At 43.4% G+C, this 13,516-nt stretch overlaps 2 protein-coding genes across 4 annotated transcripts; both read left to right on the top strand.

Annotated features, from left to right (window-relative positions):
• Positions 1 to 3,026: 3,026 nt before the first annotated feature.
• Positions 3,027 to 7,661, top strand: LOC109751404 (uncharacterized). 2 transcript variants are annotated; one of them, XM_040391790.3, is made up of 3 exons: positions 3,027 to 4,182; positions 4,967 to 5,015; positions 7,248 to 7,661. In XM_040391790.3, exons 1-3 carry the CDS (start codon positions 3,072 to 3,074, stop codon positions 7,270 to 7,272), a joined length of 1,185 nt encoding a protein of 394 aa, XP_040247724.1. In that variant the 5' UTR covers positions 3,027 to 3,071; the 3' UTR covers positions 7,273 to 7,661. The 2 variants fall into 2 exon arrangements, with proteins under 2 accessions (XP_040247724.1, XP_020165884.2); XM_020310295.4 differs by having other exon boundaries at positions 3,036 to 4,182; positions 4,967 to 5,067.
• A 2,179-nt stretch (positions 7,662 to 9,840) lies between these two features.
• On the top strand, positions 9,841 to 13,444 carry LOC109751408 (putative F-box protein At3g16210). Of its 2 annotated transcripts, XM_020310300.4 has the most exons (3): positions 9,841 to 11,013; positions 11,708 to 11,806; positions 13,317 to 13,444. In XM_020310300.4, exon 1 carries the CDS (start codon positions 9,866 to 9,868, stop codon positions 10,859 to 10,861), a length of 996 nt encoding a protein of 331 aa, XP_020165889.1. In that variant the 5' UTR covers positions 9,841 to 9,865; the 3' UTR covers positions 10,862 to 11,013; positions 11,708 to 11,806; positions 13,317 to 13,444. The 2 variants fall into 2 exon arrangements, with proteins under 2 accessions (XP_020165889.1, XP_045085559.1); XM_045229624.2 differs by lacking the exon at positions 11,708 to 11,806 and having other exon boundaries at positions 13,317 to 13,432.
• Positions 13,445 to 13,516: the final 72 nt, after the last annotated feature.

Here is a 13,516-nt window from a genome sequence, read left to right as displayed (position 1 = left end):
GAAGGCAAAGGTTTTTGAAAATCGTTTTAGAAGTGGGGGAGAGGAAAACGAGAGGTGAATGGCAAATAATGTAATGCGAGGGAGAAGAGTTTGTGATGGGGGTATGTCTTGACTTGAGCGTAGATCTACCCGGCAACGGCGCCAAAAATCCTTCTTGCTACCTCTTGAGCATGCGTTGGTTTTCCCTTGAAGAGGAAAGGGTGATGCAGCAAAGTAGCTAAGTATTTCCCTCAGTTTTTGAGAACCAAGGTATCAATCCAGTAGGAGATACACGCAAGTCACCTAGTACCTGCACAAACAATCAAGAACCTTGCAACCAACGCGATAAAGGGGTTGTCAATCCCTTCACGGTCACTCGCAAAAAGTGAGATCTGATAAAGATAATAAGATAAATATTTTTGGTATTTTTGTTGTATAGATTGGAAAGTAAAGATTGCAAAATAAAATAAATAGGAAACTAGAATTGTAGATCGGAAACTTATATGATGTAAAATAGAAGATTATATGATGGAAAATAGACACGGGGGCCATAGGTTTCACTAGTGGCTTCTCTCATGATAGCATATATTACGGTGGGTGAACAAATTACTGCCGAGCAACTGATAGAAAAGCGCATAGTTATGAGAATATCTAGGAAATGATCATGAATATAGGCATCACGTCCGTGTCAAGTAGACCGAAACGATTCTGCATCTACTACTATTAATCCACACATCGACCGCTATCCAGCATGCATCTAGAGTATTAAGTTCATAAGAACAGAATAATGCATTAAGCAAGATGACATGATGTAGAGGGATAAACTCAAACAATATGATATAAACCCCATCTTTTTATCCTCGATGGCAACAATACAATACGTGCCTTGCTGCCCCTACTGTCACTGGGAAAGGACACCGCAAGATTGAACCCAAATCTAAGCACTTCTCCCATTGCAAGAAAGATCAATCTAGTAGGCCAAACTAAACCGATAATTCGAAGAGACTTGCAAGGATATCAAATCATGCATATAAGAATTCAGAAAAGAACCAAATATTATTCATAGATAGACTTGATCATAAATCCACAATTCATCGGATCTCGGCAAGCACACCGCAAAAAAGTATTACATCGAATAGATCTCCAAGAACATCGAGGAGAACTTTGTATTGAGAACCAAAGAGAGAGAAGAAGCCATCTAGCTAATAACTATGGACCCGAAGGTCTGTGGTAAACTACTCACACATCATCGGAGAGGCTATGGTGTTGATGTAGAAGCCCTCCGTGATCGATTCCCCCTCCGGCGGAGCGCCGGAAAAGGCCCCAAGATGGGATCTCACGGGTACAGAAGGTTGCGGCGGTGAAAAGAGGTTTTGTGGCTCCCCTGATGTTTTTAGGGTATAAGAGTGTATATAGGCGAAAGAAGTACGTCGGTGGAGCTCCGTGGGGCCCACGAGGGTGGGGGGCGCCTACCCCCCTGGGCGCGCCCTCCTGCCTTGTGGCCGCCTCGCGGAGTTCCAGACTTCAACTCCAAGTCTTCTGGTTTGCTTTCGGTCCAAGAAAGATCATCGCGAAGGTTTCATTCCGTTTGGTATTCCTTTTCCGCGAAACACTGAAATAGGCAAAAAAACATAAACTGGCACTGGGCCTTCGGTTAATAGGATAGTCCTAAAAATAATATAAAAGAGCATATTAAAGCCCATTAAACATCCAAAACAGATAATATAATAGCACATGAAACAATCAAAAATTATAGATACGTTGGAGACGTATCAGTTGGCATGAGCGAGCGCGGGACGCAAGACAGACCCAGGTTCGGGGCTCTCTGGAGAGATAACACCCCTAGTCCTGCCGAGTGTGGTTTATGTGTAACAGTACAGAGTTGCTCCTAGAGCTGTATCGGGGAAGAAGGAGGGCAGGGCAGGGCTTAGGCTGCTCCCTCTCCTGGAGTGTGGCTAGTCTAACTGGTCTGGTGTTGCTTGCTTGAGTGCGTGCTTGCCTGTATGCATGAGGGCTCCTGGGGGGTTTTATAGGTCAACCCCCGAGGGGTACAATGGTAATGTTACAAGGCCGTGGGGCCGGGTTGTCATCGTCCGGGAAGCCGGTGCTGGGATCCGTCGGGTGTCAGGGCTCGCCAGGTTCTTCGGGCGCGGGCCCCGCGGGCCTAGGGGCACTGTTTGTCGTCTTGTCGATCGTCAGGGAGTGGCCAGGTTGAGTCCGCCACAGTGGCGCTCCATCAGGTCGCCGCTTGCTGGCGTTAGCAGTGACGACGGGTGTACTGTAGCCATGCTAGGTGGGGCACTGTTGTCACGCCTCGGCTGACCAGAGGCATGGGCAGGGCACTGTTGCCTCGCTCATCCTAGAACGGAGACTCGTCCCATCGTACGACTGGGATTGGACGGTAGCTGGCCCGTGGCTGGGTTGAGGAACACGCCGAATGGGGAGCTGGCTTGTTGGAGAAGTCTTGGTGTGCCGGGTTCGGCCGCCTTGTGCCGGCCGTTGGGGCCGGGTTGAGGAGTTCGGCCGGGTCGAGGGACTTGGCCGGGTTGAGCAACCCGGCCAAGCGTGAGCCGGCTTGAGGGGCGATGCTGGCTCTGTTGTTTTTGAAAAGGATCCGGGTTCCGTTGCCTGCCCGGGGTTCATCCCCCGACAATGGATAAGAAGGGAGGAGGGGGCGGTGCGCAGGTCTCACAGAACATGTAGTCGTGAAAGGAACAAGTAGCGTTAGATCTCTTCCATGTATGTCCCGCGTGCGACCGACCCAATCTTCAGCTGCCGCACCGGCCACAGACGTTCCCCTTTAGAAAAAGGGCTATGTTCTCAAACAAAATAAACACAAGTTCTGGATCATGCAAGTGGCATTTTATTTTAAGAACACGGTTGCCATTTATCACTACGTTGTTTTTGAGTTTTTTTATTTATGCTTTTTAGGGGTTTTTATCTGAAAAGTCGCACATTTCAAAAACCGTGAAGAGGTGCACCAAATCAAATCCGCTTTACATCTCTTCGTGGGCTTCAGTCTACAGCCCATTTGAGAGCCTGCTGCACCTCACTTCACCTTTCCAATCCGCATCGGTGAGGCACGCGAGAAGATGAGTGGCCCCCGCTCGTCGGCGGCGGCGGCGGCGCTGGACGACGACGACCTGCTCCCCGAGATCCTCCTCCGCCTCCCCCCGCAGCCCTCCTCCCTCCCCCGCGCCTCCGCCGTCTGCAAGTTCTGGCGCAGCCTCGCCTCCGACCCCGGCTTCTCCCGCCGCTTCCGCGCGCACCACCGCCGAAACCCTCCCCTCATCGGCTGCCTCGTCTATGATTTTTGCCAGGTTCGCTTCCAGCCTACCCTGGAGCGCCCCAATCGCGTCCCGCAATCCCGGTTCCCCTTCCCAATCGCCGCCGGCGGCCGCTTCCGGATCCTCGGATGCCGCCATGGCCTCGTACTCATCTTCCACGACTCACAGAAGCAGCTCCTGGTGTGGGACCCCGTCACCAGAGACCAGCACAGCCTGGACATTCCCCCAGGGTTCAACAAGAAAACCTTGATGAACGCGGCGGTGCGTCGTGCTATAGGAGATTTCCACCATTTCCAGGTGGTCTTGGTAGGCAACAGCGACATGCAATGCACACAAGCAGTAGCCTCTGTTTACTCGTCATCGACCCGTGTTTGGGACAAGCTTATCTCAACACCGCTTCCGTCCGAGAATTCTGGTGCTCCCACCATGGTTTACCCGGGAATGCCTGCTGTGATGGTTGGGGATTCCTTTTATTGGTTGCTCTGTGGGAATTCACAAGGAATCCTTGAATTTGATTTGGATAAGCAGAGCCTAGCTTTGATACCCATGCCAATGGGAAACACTGCAGACATGAGAGATGGCAATATTTGGGTTATGCTGGCAGAGGGTGGTGGCCTTGGTTTCGTCTTTCTGAGAGGCTTTCTTGTGCAATTATGGAAGAGGAGGACCAGTTGCAAGGGTGTTGCTTCATGGCTGCTGGGAAGAACTGTTGAATTGGATAAGCTACTTTCCCTGAATTTAGAGAAGCAGATAGAGTGCCCAAGGATACTCGGGTTTGCTGAGGTCAATAATGTGGTTTTACTGTGGACACTTACAGGCATCTTCACGGTCCAGTTTGAACTATTGCATTTCAAGAAAGTCCTTGAATCCAAGCACTGGTACAGCTATTATCCATTTGAAGGTGTCTATACTGCAGGTAAAAAGAAACCAAGTTATTTGATATTATTGGATTATTATTGTTGAGTTATGTCGTTTTACCTGTTTACTTTGGGTCCTGCATAGAACGAAACAATGGAAAGATTTGTAGAAGTAATATATCTGAGGTGGATCAGCAAATATTATGTAGATTAATCGAACTAAATTTTGTTGCGGGCCAATAGACGTACTCAAGAATTTCATAATGGTGGTATTAGTGCATCGCTGCAGTGCAAATGTTTCTCAAGATGAGATACACAGTGTTTTGAAATTGAAGACAATTACATGAAAAACTTGCTTGAACCAATTGAAATGTCAAAGAGGTAGCTCAATTGGTACATTCTGAAGCTTAAAGCTGGTTGTATTCCTTCCATTCAGTATGGTTATCTTTGTCGATCTTGCTAGTAATATTAAATCCCCGATAACGACCAGGTTTGATGTTTACAAAATAGTTTTTCACTTTTAGAAGAGTCCTGCTGGAAGTGACATATTCATTTGCTAGAGAATTCAGGCTAAATTTATTTCAAGATAATCTTAATCTGAATAGTCATGATCACTTTTATTGCTAGCATTTATTAGTATGAGTACATTCCATTTTATCCAATGTGGGATGTACCGACTTAAGTGTAATTTTAGAGACTTCTCCTTTCCTATCTGCTAATTTAATTTATCTATTCCTAATGTTGCATCAGGCATGAATTATTTTCTCAAAATGCAGCATGGTGTTTATCTACCTATTTGACTGTTCGTTGGAATCTCATTGGTTCCTTGACATACTATTGTAGATGGGGGCATTGGTGGTGGGCCATATGGAGCTAAAGCATTGCACAATATGTAAGCTGATTTCTCCTGATAGACATGCTATCGTGATGTAATGATTGAGCAGGTACTATCTGTTACTAGTAGCAGAATGGAATATTTTTCCCTTTTCTTTTACTTTTGCTGGTTGCTACATTGCATTGATTTTTTTTCCCGTGCTTATGGGTCTATCAAGTTCTAGGATGATTTGTTTGTTGTTCCAACTATGCAAATAGTTGATAACTAACAGCACCTCAGCACTTGGCTTCAAACTTCCTTTATTAATAATATGCGCCTGCCATTTCACATATAGCTTTTTTAGGGAAACCATTTCACATTATGCTGATGCAGAATCATTATCATATGTAATTAGCACTCACAGTTATTGTACAGTTATGCTAATCTTAGGTGGACTGGTTACGTATTTTCTCAACATGTCTCTGTTTATCAGTCTAACTCCCATAATCTCCAGTATAGTTCGTCTGATCCAAACTACATCTTGGCTGTTGTGGTTTGTGTGCAATCTGATTTCTTCAGTTTCGTTCATTATAGATATTTAACAATTTTTGTACTGAACGCATAATAGGAATGGCATGACTAGATTCATATTGAACACAACTCTCTTCAGGAGTAGTTGTCTGTTGCCAATGTTTTGTTTGTGATATCGTGCAGAGTAAAAAAAGAGTCTACTTGGTCGGAAGGAAGTATCAATGAATATAATGATTCATGATCTTCCACTGGATAAATTTGATTAAATTCTAGATTATCTAGCTCGTCATTTCTAAAGAGTATGCCGATGAGCTAGAAAAACCAAATGTTTGTGCTCTGTTTCTCCATGAGCCCCTTATATGCCCATGATAAGAAAGAAAGTTTCACAAGATTTGACAAGCTAGGAAATGTTCTAATGGAGTTATCTGAACCACTAACCTTTTAGGCTCTACTGAGACTAGATGTAGCCAACAAGACCTTGAGAAATTGAAAGTGTGCCGCTACAAATTAACTGTCTTCCTACTGCTCTTCTCTCTTTGTACTGTTGGTTCTGTCTTTGCTTCCTCATCAGCAATCCATTCTTTTCGCCATGCTTTCACCCAGCTACCTTCTCTTCTATTTACTGATGTTTTCCCCCTCTCTGCTGGATGCGCTCTTTTGCTTACCCTCACTTCCTTCCAGCCGCCTTGTGTTCAGTTTTCCTCTTTAGCGCCCCCCCCCCCCCCCCCCCCCCTCCTCTCTGGTTCCTTCTGGTGGTCTTCTCCCTTACACCTCAGATGACCGATGACTTAGGAGGGCCCTTCTCATTAGCTATTTGTGCCTGCTCATATATGAGAATGCTGCCATGTTAAGTAGTAGCGGAATGAAGTACTTCCCCATTCCTGTGCCCAGTGGACCTTTTTTTAATTACTTTTACCTATTTCTATATTGCCTTTGGTTGATATTTTTTGGGTATGACCTATCAAGTCCTAGCGTGACTTGTTGAGCAGCCTTCAAACATCCTTTATTTATACGTGCTTATAACTATGCCATTCTGCATTGCTGCTCATTTTGGATTGTCATCGTACACAATGAACTAATGAGTTTCACAATATTTGAAGAACGTGTCTTCATTAGATATTGAGGAACAATATCCCTATGATTTCACTTGCAGTTATTGTAGATTTATGGACGGCTTTTCTACTGTTGCGTGGTTTGGTTAAAAATTTCTCAGTATCCATTGTTTTCAGTATAACTTGCATATGTAATTGGCCATTAGCCACTAGTATAGTTTGTCTGGTCAAACTACATGTAGCTATACTTCGTGTTGTGTATTACTACAATTTCTATGTTTGTTAACATAGTATCTTTAGTAGTGATCAAAGTGTTGTTTATAGTGTAAAAAATTGGCATGTATTTTGGTCAGGAGGAAGTACAATTAATAAGATGATGTACCGTCCCATGCTTGAGGCTTTATGGCACAAATCTGATTAAATTCACTTTGTTGTACGGTTCTAAAAGGCACGGCTACTGGAAACCAGATGTTTATGTATTTCTACTCCATGAGCCCCTCATATGTCCATAATAACAAAGAATATTAATGCTTTCATAAGCTAGACAGTTCAGCATTTGCGTCCATAATAACAAAGAGTATTGAAGTTTTGAACCACTGATCTCTTAGCCTCCACTGAGATCAAATTGGCAAAATAATAGAGAAACACTACAAATTGTCTATCGCCACTATGTGCAGGTTACCTATTGCTATTATCTGTTGACTAATTGAGATTGATATCTCCACAGGTGTCTACTGTATTCTGGTTGCTGAGATGGATGAATGGGCTTTGCGAGGAGATTGACCCTCTATGTAGCACGCACCGGTCAAGTGGGAAGTTGAATTGTGTTGTTCATTGTTTTATTTTCAAACTTCCCTCTGCTGTCATCTAATTTCTGAACACAGTTGGCCAACTGGCATGATGAAGATAGAGTGACTTGCCTGGATTAATGTTCCACTGACACAATTAGCAAGCTTAGCTGATGGCCTGATGGTCTTTGCTTGCAATTTGTGTGTGTGTGTGCGCGCGCGCGCGCGTGTGTTTGTGTGCCCATCCTCTCACTGTTTCTATCTGACTATGTTCCATGTTGTCGGGCCGGAGATTTGGATGTCGAATCTATGCTCATGTCCCATGTGGAGTGTTTCTTTGTTGTTCAATTCTATCTTTTTCTGGTGCTGTTTGTTAGCGATTCAACGGAGATGAGGCCAGTGCTATTCTGCTACTGGCCGTGGTATGCTTTCTTTCTTTTCAGTCTATATGATTGAGATGCGGTGAAGGAACAAGGATTTCATGAATAGGCTGGCATTTAAAATAATTATATGAGTTAGATTCGGAAGAAATGGAAGGTCTCACTTATTCTGGATGCAATAGTTTGGGTTGTTGTGATGAGGACAGTGGTAGGTGAATCAATTTGCAGACTTGTGCAGATAAGCTGTTCTGAAAATAAGCAATCCATCTCCCAACTAAGGCCACCGAGATTTGGCAGCACGCAAATTGAGACCGAGGCAAACCGGTTGCGATGGAGGGTGCAAAAACATTGTCAAGAAAGCTTAAGGGCAGAAAAAAAAAAAGGAGAGGCAAGATAAGAAATAGACTAGAAAACATTTTCGGCAGTCAGGATGAAGAGCCAGGCGACAATATGCCAAATCAAGAAAAATCACTAGTCAGATGTCGCGCCATCTGAAAGTCGGCGAAATGGAGCATTCTAAAAACACGCTAGCCGGCTGGGGCCACAAATGGCAGCATACCGGGCTGCCAGCAAAGTCCCTCTGCATCCGAACAAAACCAACGGGCGAGCGCGGCCCGCAGAGCCCCCATCAGTCCCCACCACCTAGAGAAAAGAAATCAGACAATTAAAAAAGTTAACGAATTTGAAATAAAGTTCACGCATTTGGAAAAAGTTCACGAATTCGAAATAAAGTTCATGCATTTGGAAAAAGTTCACGGATTTTAAAAAGTTCATTCATTTGAAAATGTTCACAGATTTGAAAAAAATGTTCACAAATTTGAAAAATATTCTTAGATTTGAAAAAAGTTCCCTGATTTAAAAAATGTTCACCAAATAAAAAAGTTGACACATTTGAAAAAAAGTTCGTGAATTTGAAAGAAACTTCAAAGAATTTGAGAAAAAAATTAAAATTTGGAAAAAGTTCATGCATTTGAAGGGAACAAGTAAAGAAAAATAAAGAGATCCTAAAAAAAGCAAAAAATTGAAAACAAAAAACAAAAAGGAAAAAAGAAAATTTAAAAGATATAAAAAAGATTTATGAAAAAGAAAAAAAGAAAAACAAAGAGCAAAACAGCCCAGATAAAACTGGTTGACATGCTTCTAGAAGCTTACCAATACCGAGGTGTACCCCGTGTACGAGTATCGAAGGAACCAGCACATGGATAGTCATAGTGGAGAGTAACTTAGACTAATAACATGCATATGTTACTACCTTCATAGTGGTTAGTGCCATAGTTATGATAACATAGATATCTTAATTTATAGTAGAGTCATCTTTTATTAGAAAGTGCTATGTGATGGTAAAATATTATGTAACTCTATTTGATTCTCTACTCTTTAATTATTTGTCAGATAGGATCTGGGCGCGTGGAAAATGCCAATGGAGCCCGAGCTCAAGGGAGCTCAATATTTAAAAAAAATCAGAATTCATATTCAAAGTTTCAAAAAAAAATCCATGGAGACATACATTTTCTGCACGAACGTGTGAAAAATCATTTGATTTTGTTTGTGTTTTGTAGGCTGCGCAAAAAATATCAAAGTTCTGGCCCCAAAAAAATTGGTCCATCTTCGAAATACTTTTTTGGCTTTTTTCTGTACGCCATTTGTGAAAGCATATGTTATGAATTTTCGCATATACTCCCTCCAATCCTTTTTAGTCTGCATATAAGTTTTGTCTGAAGTCATACTATCTCTTATTTGACCAAACATATAAAAAAAGGATAAGCATTCACAATGTCAAATCAATATTTTTAGATTCGTTTTAAAATGTAGTTTCATAGTATATATATTTGGTATTGTAGATGTTGATATTTCTTTAATATAAACTTGGTCAAACTTTGCAACGTTTACTTGAAGAAAATCTAATACGCGAAGTAAAAAGGACCGGAGGGGATACATAATACACATGTGTGTGATTGTTCACAAATTTTTTCACGCTGTAGAAATTTGGTTTTTCAAAACGAGCTCCCTGGAGCTGGGCCTCCAAACGAGAAAGAAAACCTATCGGGCCTCAATCTCGCTCGCAACCTGAATATTCTCCTATCCCAGTGTGACCTTTTACTCAAAAATAAAATAAAAAAACCCAGTGTGACCTACACTTCGAGTCCACCACATCCCACCCCCTTGGCGACGACGAGATGGCGGCCAGCTTCCGCCGCCGCCTCCGCCCGACGTCGGCGCCGCCGCTGGACGGCGACGACCTGCTCGACGAGATCCTCCTCCGCCTCTCCCCAGATCCGTCCTCCCTCCCGCGCGCCGCGGCCGTCTGCACGCGCTGGCGCTGCCTCGTCTCCGACCCCGGCTTCGCCCGCCGCTTCCGCCTCCGCCACCGCCGCAGCCCTCCCATCCTCGGCTGCTTCGTCACGGAATTCGCACCGACGATCGTATCCTTCGTTCCTACTCTCGAGGCCCCCAATCGTGTCCCCGCCATGGCCTTGCAGCTCGGCCTCGACTACGGAATTGGCAACTCCAGGCTCCTCAGCTGCCGCCATGGGCTCCTACTCATGCTCCTCTCGTCGTGCGAGATCCTTGTGTGGGAGCCCTTCACTGGCGACAAGCACCTCCTTGCTATTCCCCCAAGGTTCGTCGGTGATGAGAGACAGATCACTGGGGCGGTGCTCCGCGCTCCCGGAGTCATTCACCCCTTCCTGGTGGTCTTGTTGGGCATAGACAAACAAGACTGTAAACAAGCAATCGCCTGCGTTTACTCGTCGGAGACAGGCGAATGGGGCAGCTTCATCTCCACTCTGCTTTCCGATGAGGAGGCTGATTGCTTAATGTTTATGAGGACGCCCGATGTGCTGGTTGGGGATTCCCTTTTCTGGTTGGTTGACCTTGACCAGAGTTCGTTACCAATCCTTGAGTTCGATTTGCATAGGCAGACCCTAACTGTGATACCAGTGCCACCAGTGGATACCGAGGGTCGTGGTGGATTCATGCTTATGCGGGCAGAGGGTGGTGGGCTTGGTTTTCTATTCCAGTCAGGCTGCAATGTCCAATTATGGAAGAGGAAGATCGATTCTGATGGCGATGCTTCATGGGTGCTCGGAAGAACTTTTGAACTGGACAAGATACTCTCCCTGAATTTAACGGAGAAAGAGTCCACGGTGATACTAAGCTTAGCTGTACAATAGTGTGTTGTTGGTGCGGACAGCTATCGGCGACTTCATGGTCCAGCTTGAGTCATTGCAGTTCAAGAAGATTTTCGTGCTGGAACGTTTCAAGAAGATTTTTGAACCCAACTGTTGGCATTCCCATCAACCATTCGAATGTGTCTTCACTACAGGTAACAACATGCATTTACTGCTGGTATAACTAAACCAGGTTTATTATGATACTTGGTCAATGGAATTCTGATCACACATCCTTTTGTGTTAAGCTCACAATTTAAGTAGTGTTGTTTCATGTATTCGTTTGCTGCTTGATGATCTCTTTATCTTATGGCAATTTGTTATGTACTGCTCTGCCCTCATGCTTGTGTAATGGTTTTTATCTAATTGTTATGACCTGGAAAATTATCCAAGCGTATCCTGGACTCTAGAGGTATCTAGTTTGTCTATCCCACGGGTTCTGCTTGGTGTAGCAGAGATTGAGAATTCTTTGCATAATAATTGTACAGTACTAAATTTCATTGTTACCTGCCTACTGGCATAGGCAAGAACTGCATAGTAGTAGTGAGACTTGGCTTGAGATTTATGAAACAACTGTTTATTTAACACTGACAGGCAAATCCAATTCATTTTTTAATAAATTTAGATCATTTTTTCAGGTTAAATTTATTCAAACACAATCTAAATCTGAATAGTTGTGATCATTTCTGTCGATAGGATTTATCAGTATAAGCATATTTAGTTTTCTTCACTATGACGTTGAACGAGCTTGAGTAATTCTGGATAACTTCTTCTGACCAGCCAATAGTCTTGAGTGTGCATGTTTTCCATTTCCACATGACACACTGTTTACTTGACTTCTGCTTGTAGAAAGATGTGCTGCTGGGGGAGACTATGGAGCTGAGCTTCTGCTTGATACATAAGATAATTTTCCAGTTAGACATGCTATTCGATCTACCGGTTGAGCAGGTAAGCTTATGCCCAGCATATAAGTTGAGGCATCTGAAATATATTTTTTGAAAATATATGGCTCTCCTTTTTATTACCACTTCTCGGTTACCAAATTACAAGCGAGGACTCCACGATTATCTCTGACCCTTTGGCCTGTTGCCCACCTGGCCGTCTCCCATCATGCTTTCGTGGCAGGCTGCATCTTGGATCTTCTCTCCTGTCTTTGCTTCCTCATCTGCCTTCCATTCCTTTCGCCATGCTTTCACCCAGCTACCTTCTCGTCTTTTTACTGATGTTCTACTCCTCTCTGTTGGATGCGCTCTTCTGCTTGCCCTCACTTCCTTCCAGCCGCCTTGTTGTTCAGTTTTCCTCTTTAGCCTCCACACCCCCTAGTTCCTTCTGGTGGTGCAGGTTCTTCTCCCTTAGCACCTCAGATGACCGATGGCTTAGGGCCCTTCTCATTAGCTATTTGTGCATACCTTTGTGCCTGCTCAGATATGAGAATGCTGCCATGTTAGGTAGTAGCAGAATGAAGTACTTCCCCTTTCTTGTGCCCGGCCAGTGGACCTTATTTTGTTTACTTTTACCTATTTTTATATTGATTTTAGTTGATATTTTTCGGGTTATGATCTATTAAGTCCTAGTGTGACTTGTATGCCATTCCTCTATGTAAATAATTGATAACTAGCGCTACTTAAGCAGCCTTCAAACATCCTTTATTTGTATGCGCTTATAACTATGCCATTCTGTATTGCTGCTCATTTTGGATTGTCATGGTACACAGTGAACTGATGATTTTCGCAATATTTCAAGAACATGTCTTCATTTGATATTGAAGAACAATATCTCTATGATTTCACTTGCAGTTATTGTAGATTTGTGGACGATTTTCTACTGTTGCTTTGGTTAAACATTTTCTCAGTATCATTATTTCCATTATGACTTGCATATGTAATTGGCCATTAGCCACAAGTGTAGTTTGTCTGGCCTAAACTACATGTTAGCTATACTTTGTGTTGTGTATTACTACAATGTTTATGTTTGCTAACCTAGTATCTAGTAGTTATCAAAGTGTTGTTTATGATGCTGTTTATACTGTAAAAAAATGGCATCTATTTTGGTCAGAAGGAAGTACAATTAATAAGATGAAGTACCATCCCATGCTTGAGGCTTTATGGCACAAATCCGATTAAATTTTATTTGTTGTACAGTTCTAAAAGATATGGCTATGACTGGAAACCAGATGTTTATGTATTTCTACTCCATGAGCCCCTCATATTCCATAATAACAAAGAATATTAATGCTTTCATAAGCTAGACGGTTCAGCATTTGCGTCCATAATAACAAAGAGTATTGAAGTTTTGAACCACTGATCTCTTAGACTCCGCTGAGATCAAATTGGCAAGATAATAGAGAAACACTACAAATTGTCTATCGCCACTATGTGCAGGTTACCTATTGCTATTATCTGTTGACTAATTGGCGCGTCAAATTATCTGTTGACTAATGAGATTGATATCTCCACAGGTGTCTAGAATTGTATTCTGGTTGCTGAGATGGAGGAATGGGCTTTGCGAGGAGATCAACCCTCTATGTAGCACGCACCGGTCAAGTGGGAAGTTGAATTGTACGAGTTCATTGTTTTATTTTCAAACCCCCCCCCCCCCCCCCCCCCCCCCCCCCCTCTGCTGTTATCTAATTTCTGAATACAGTTGGCCAACTGGGAT

Source organism: Aegilops tauschii, chromosome 6 (assembly GCF_002575655.3).
Source record: "Aegilops tauschii subsp. strangulata cultivar AL8/78 chromosome 6, Aet v6.0, whole genome shotgun sequence".
NCBI classification, from domain to species: Eukaryota; Viridiplantae; Streptophyta; class Magnoliopsida; order Poales; family Poaceae; genus Aegilops; species Aegilops tauschii.
Note: the sequence above shows the minus strand (reverse complement) of the source record. Positions and strands in the feature narration are given on the sequence as shown.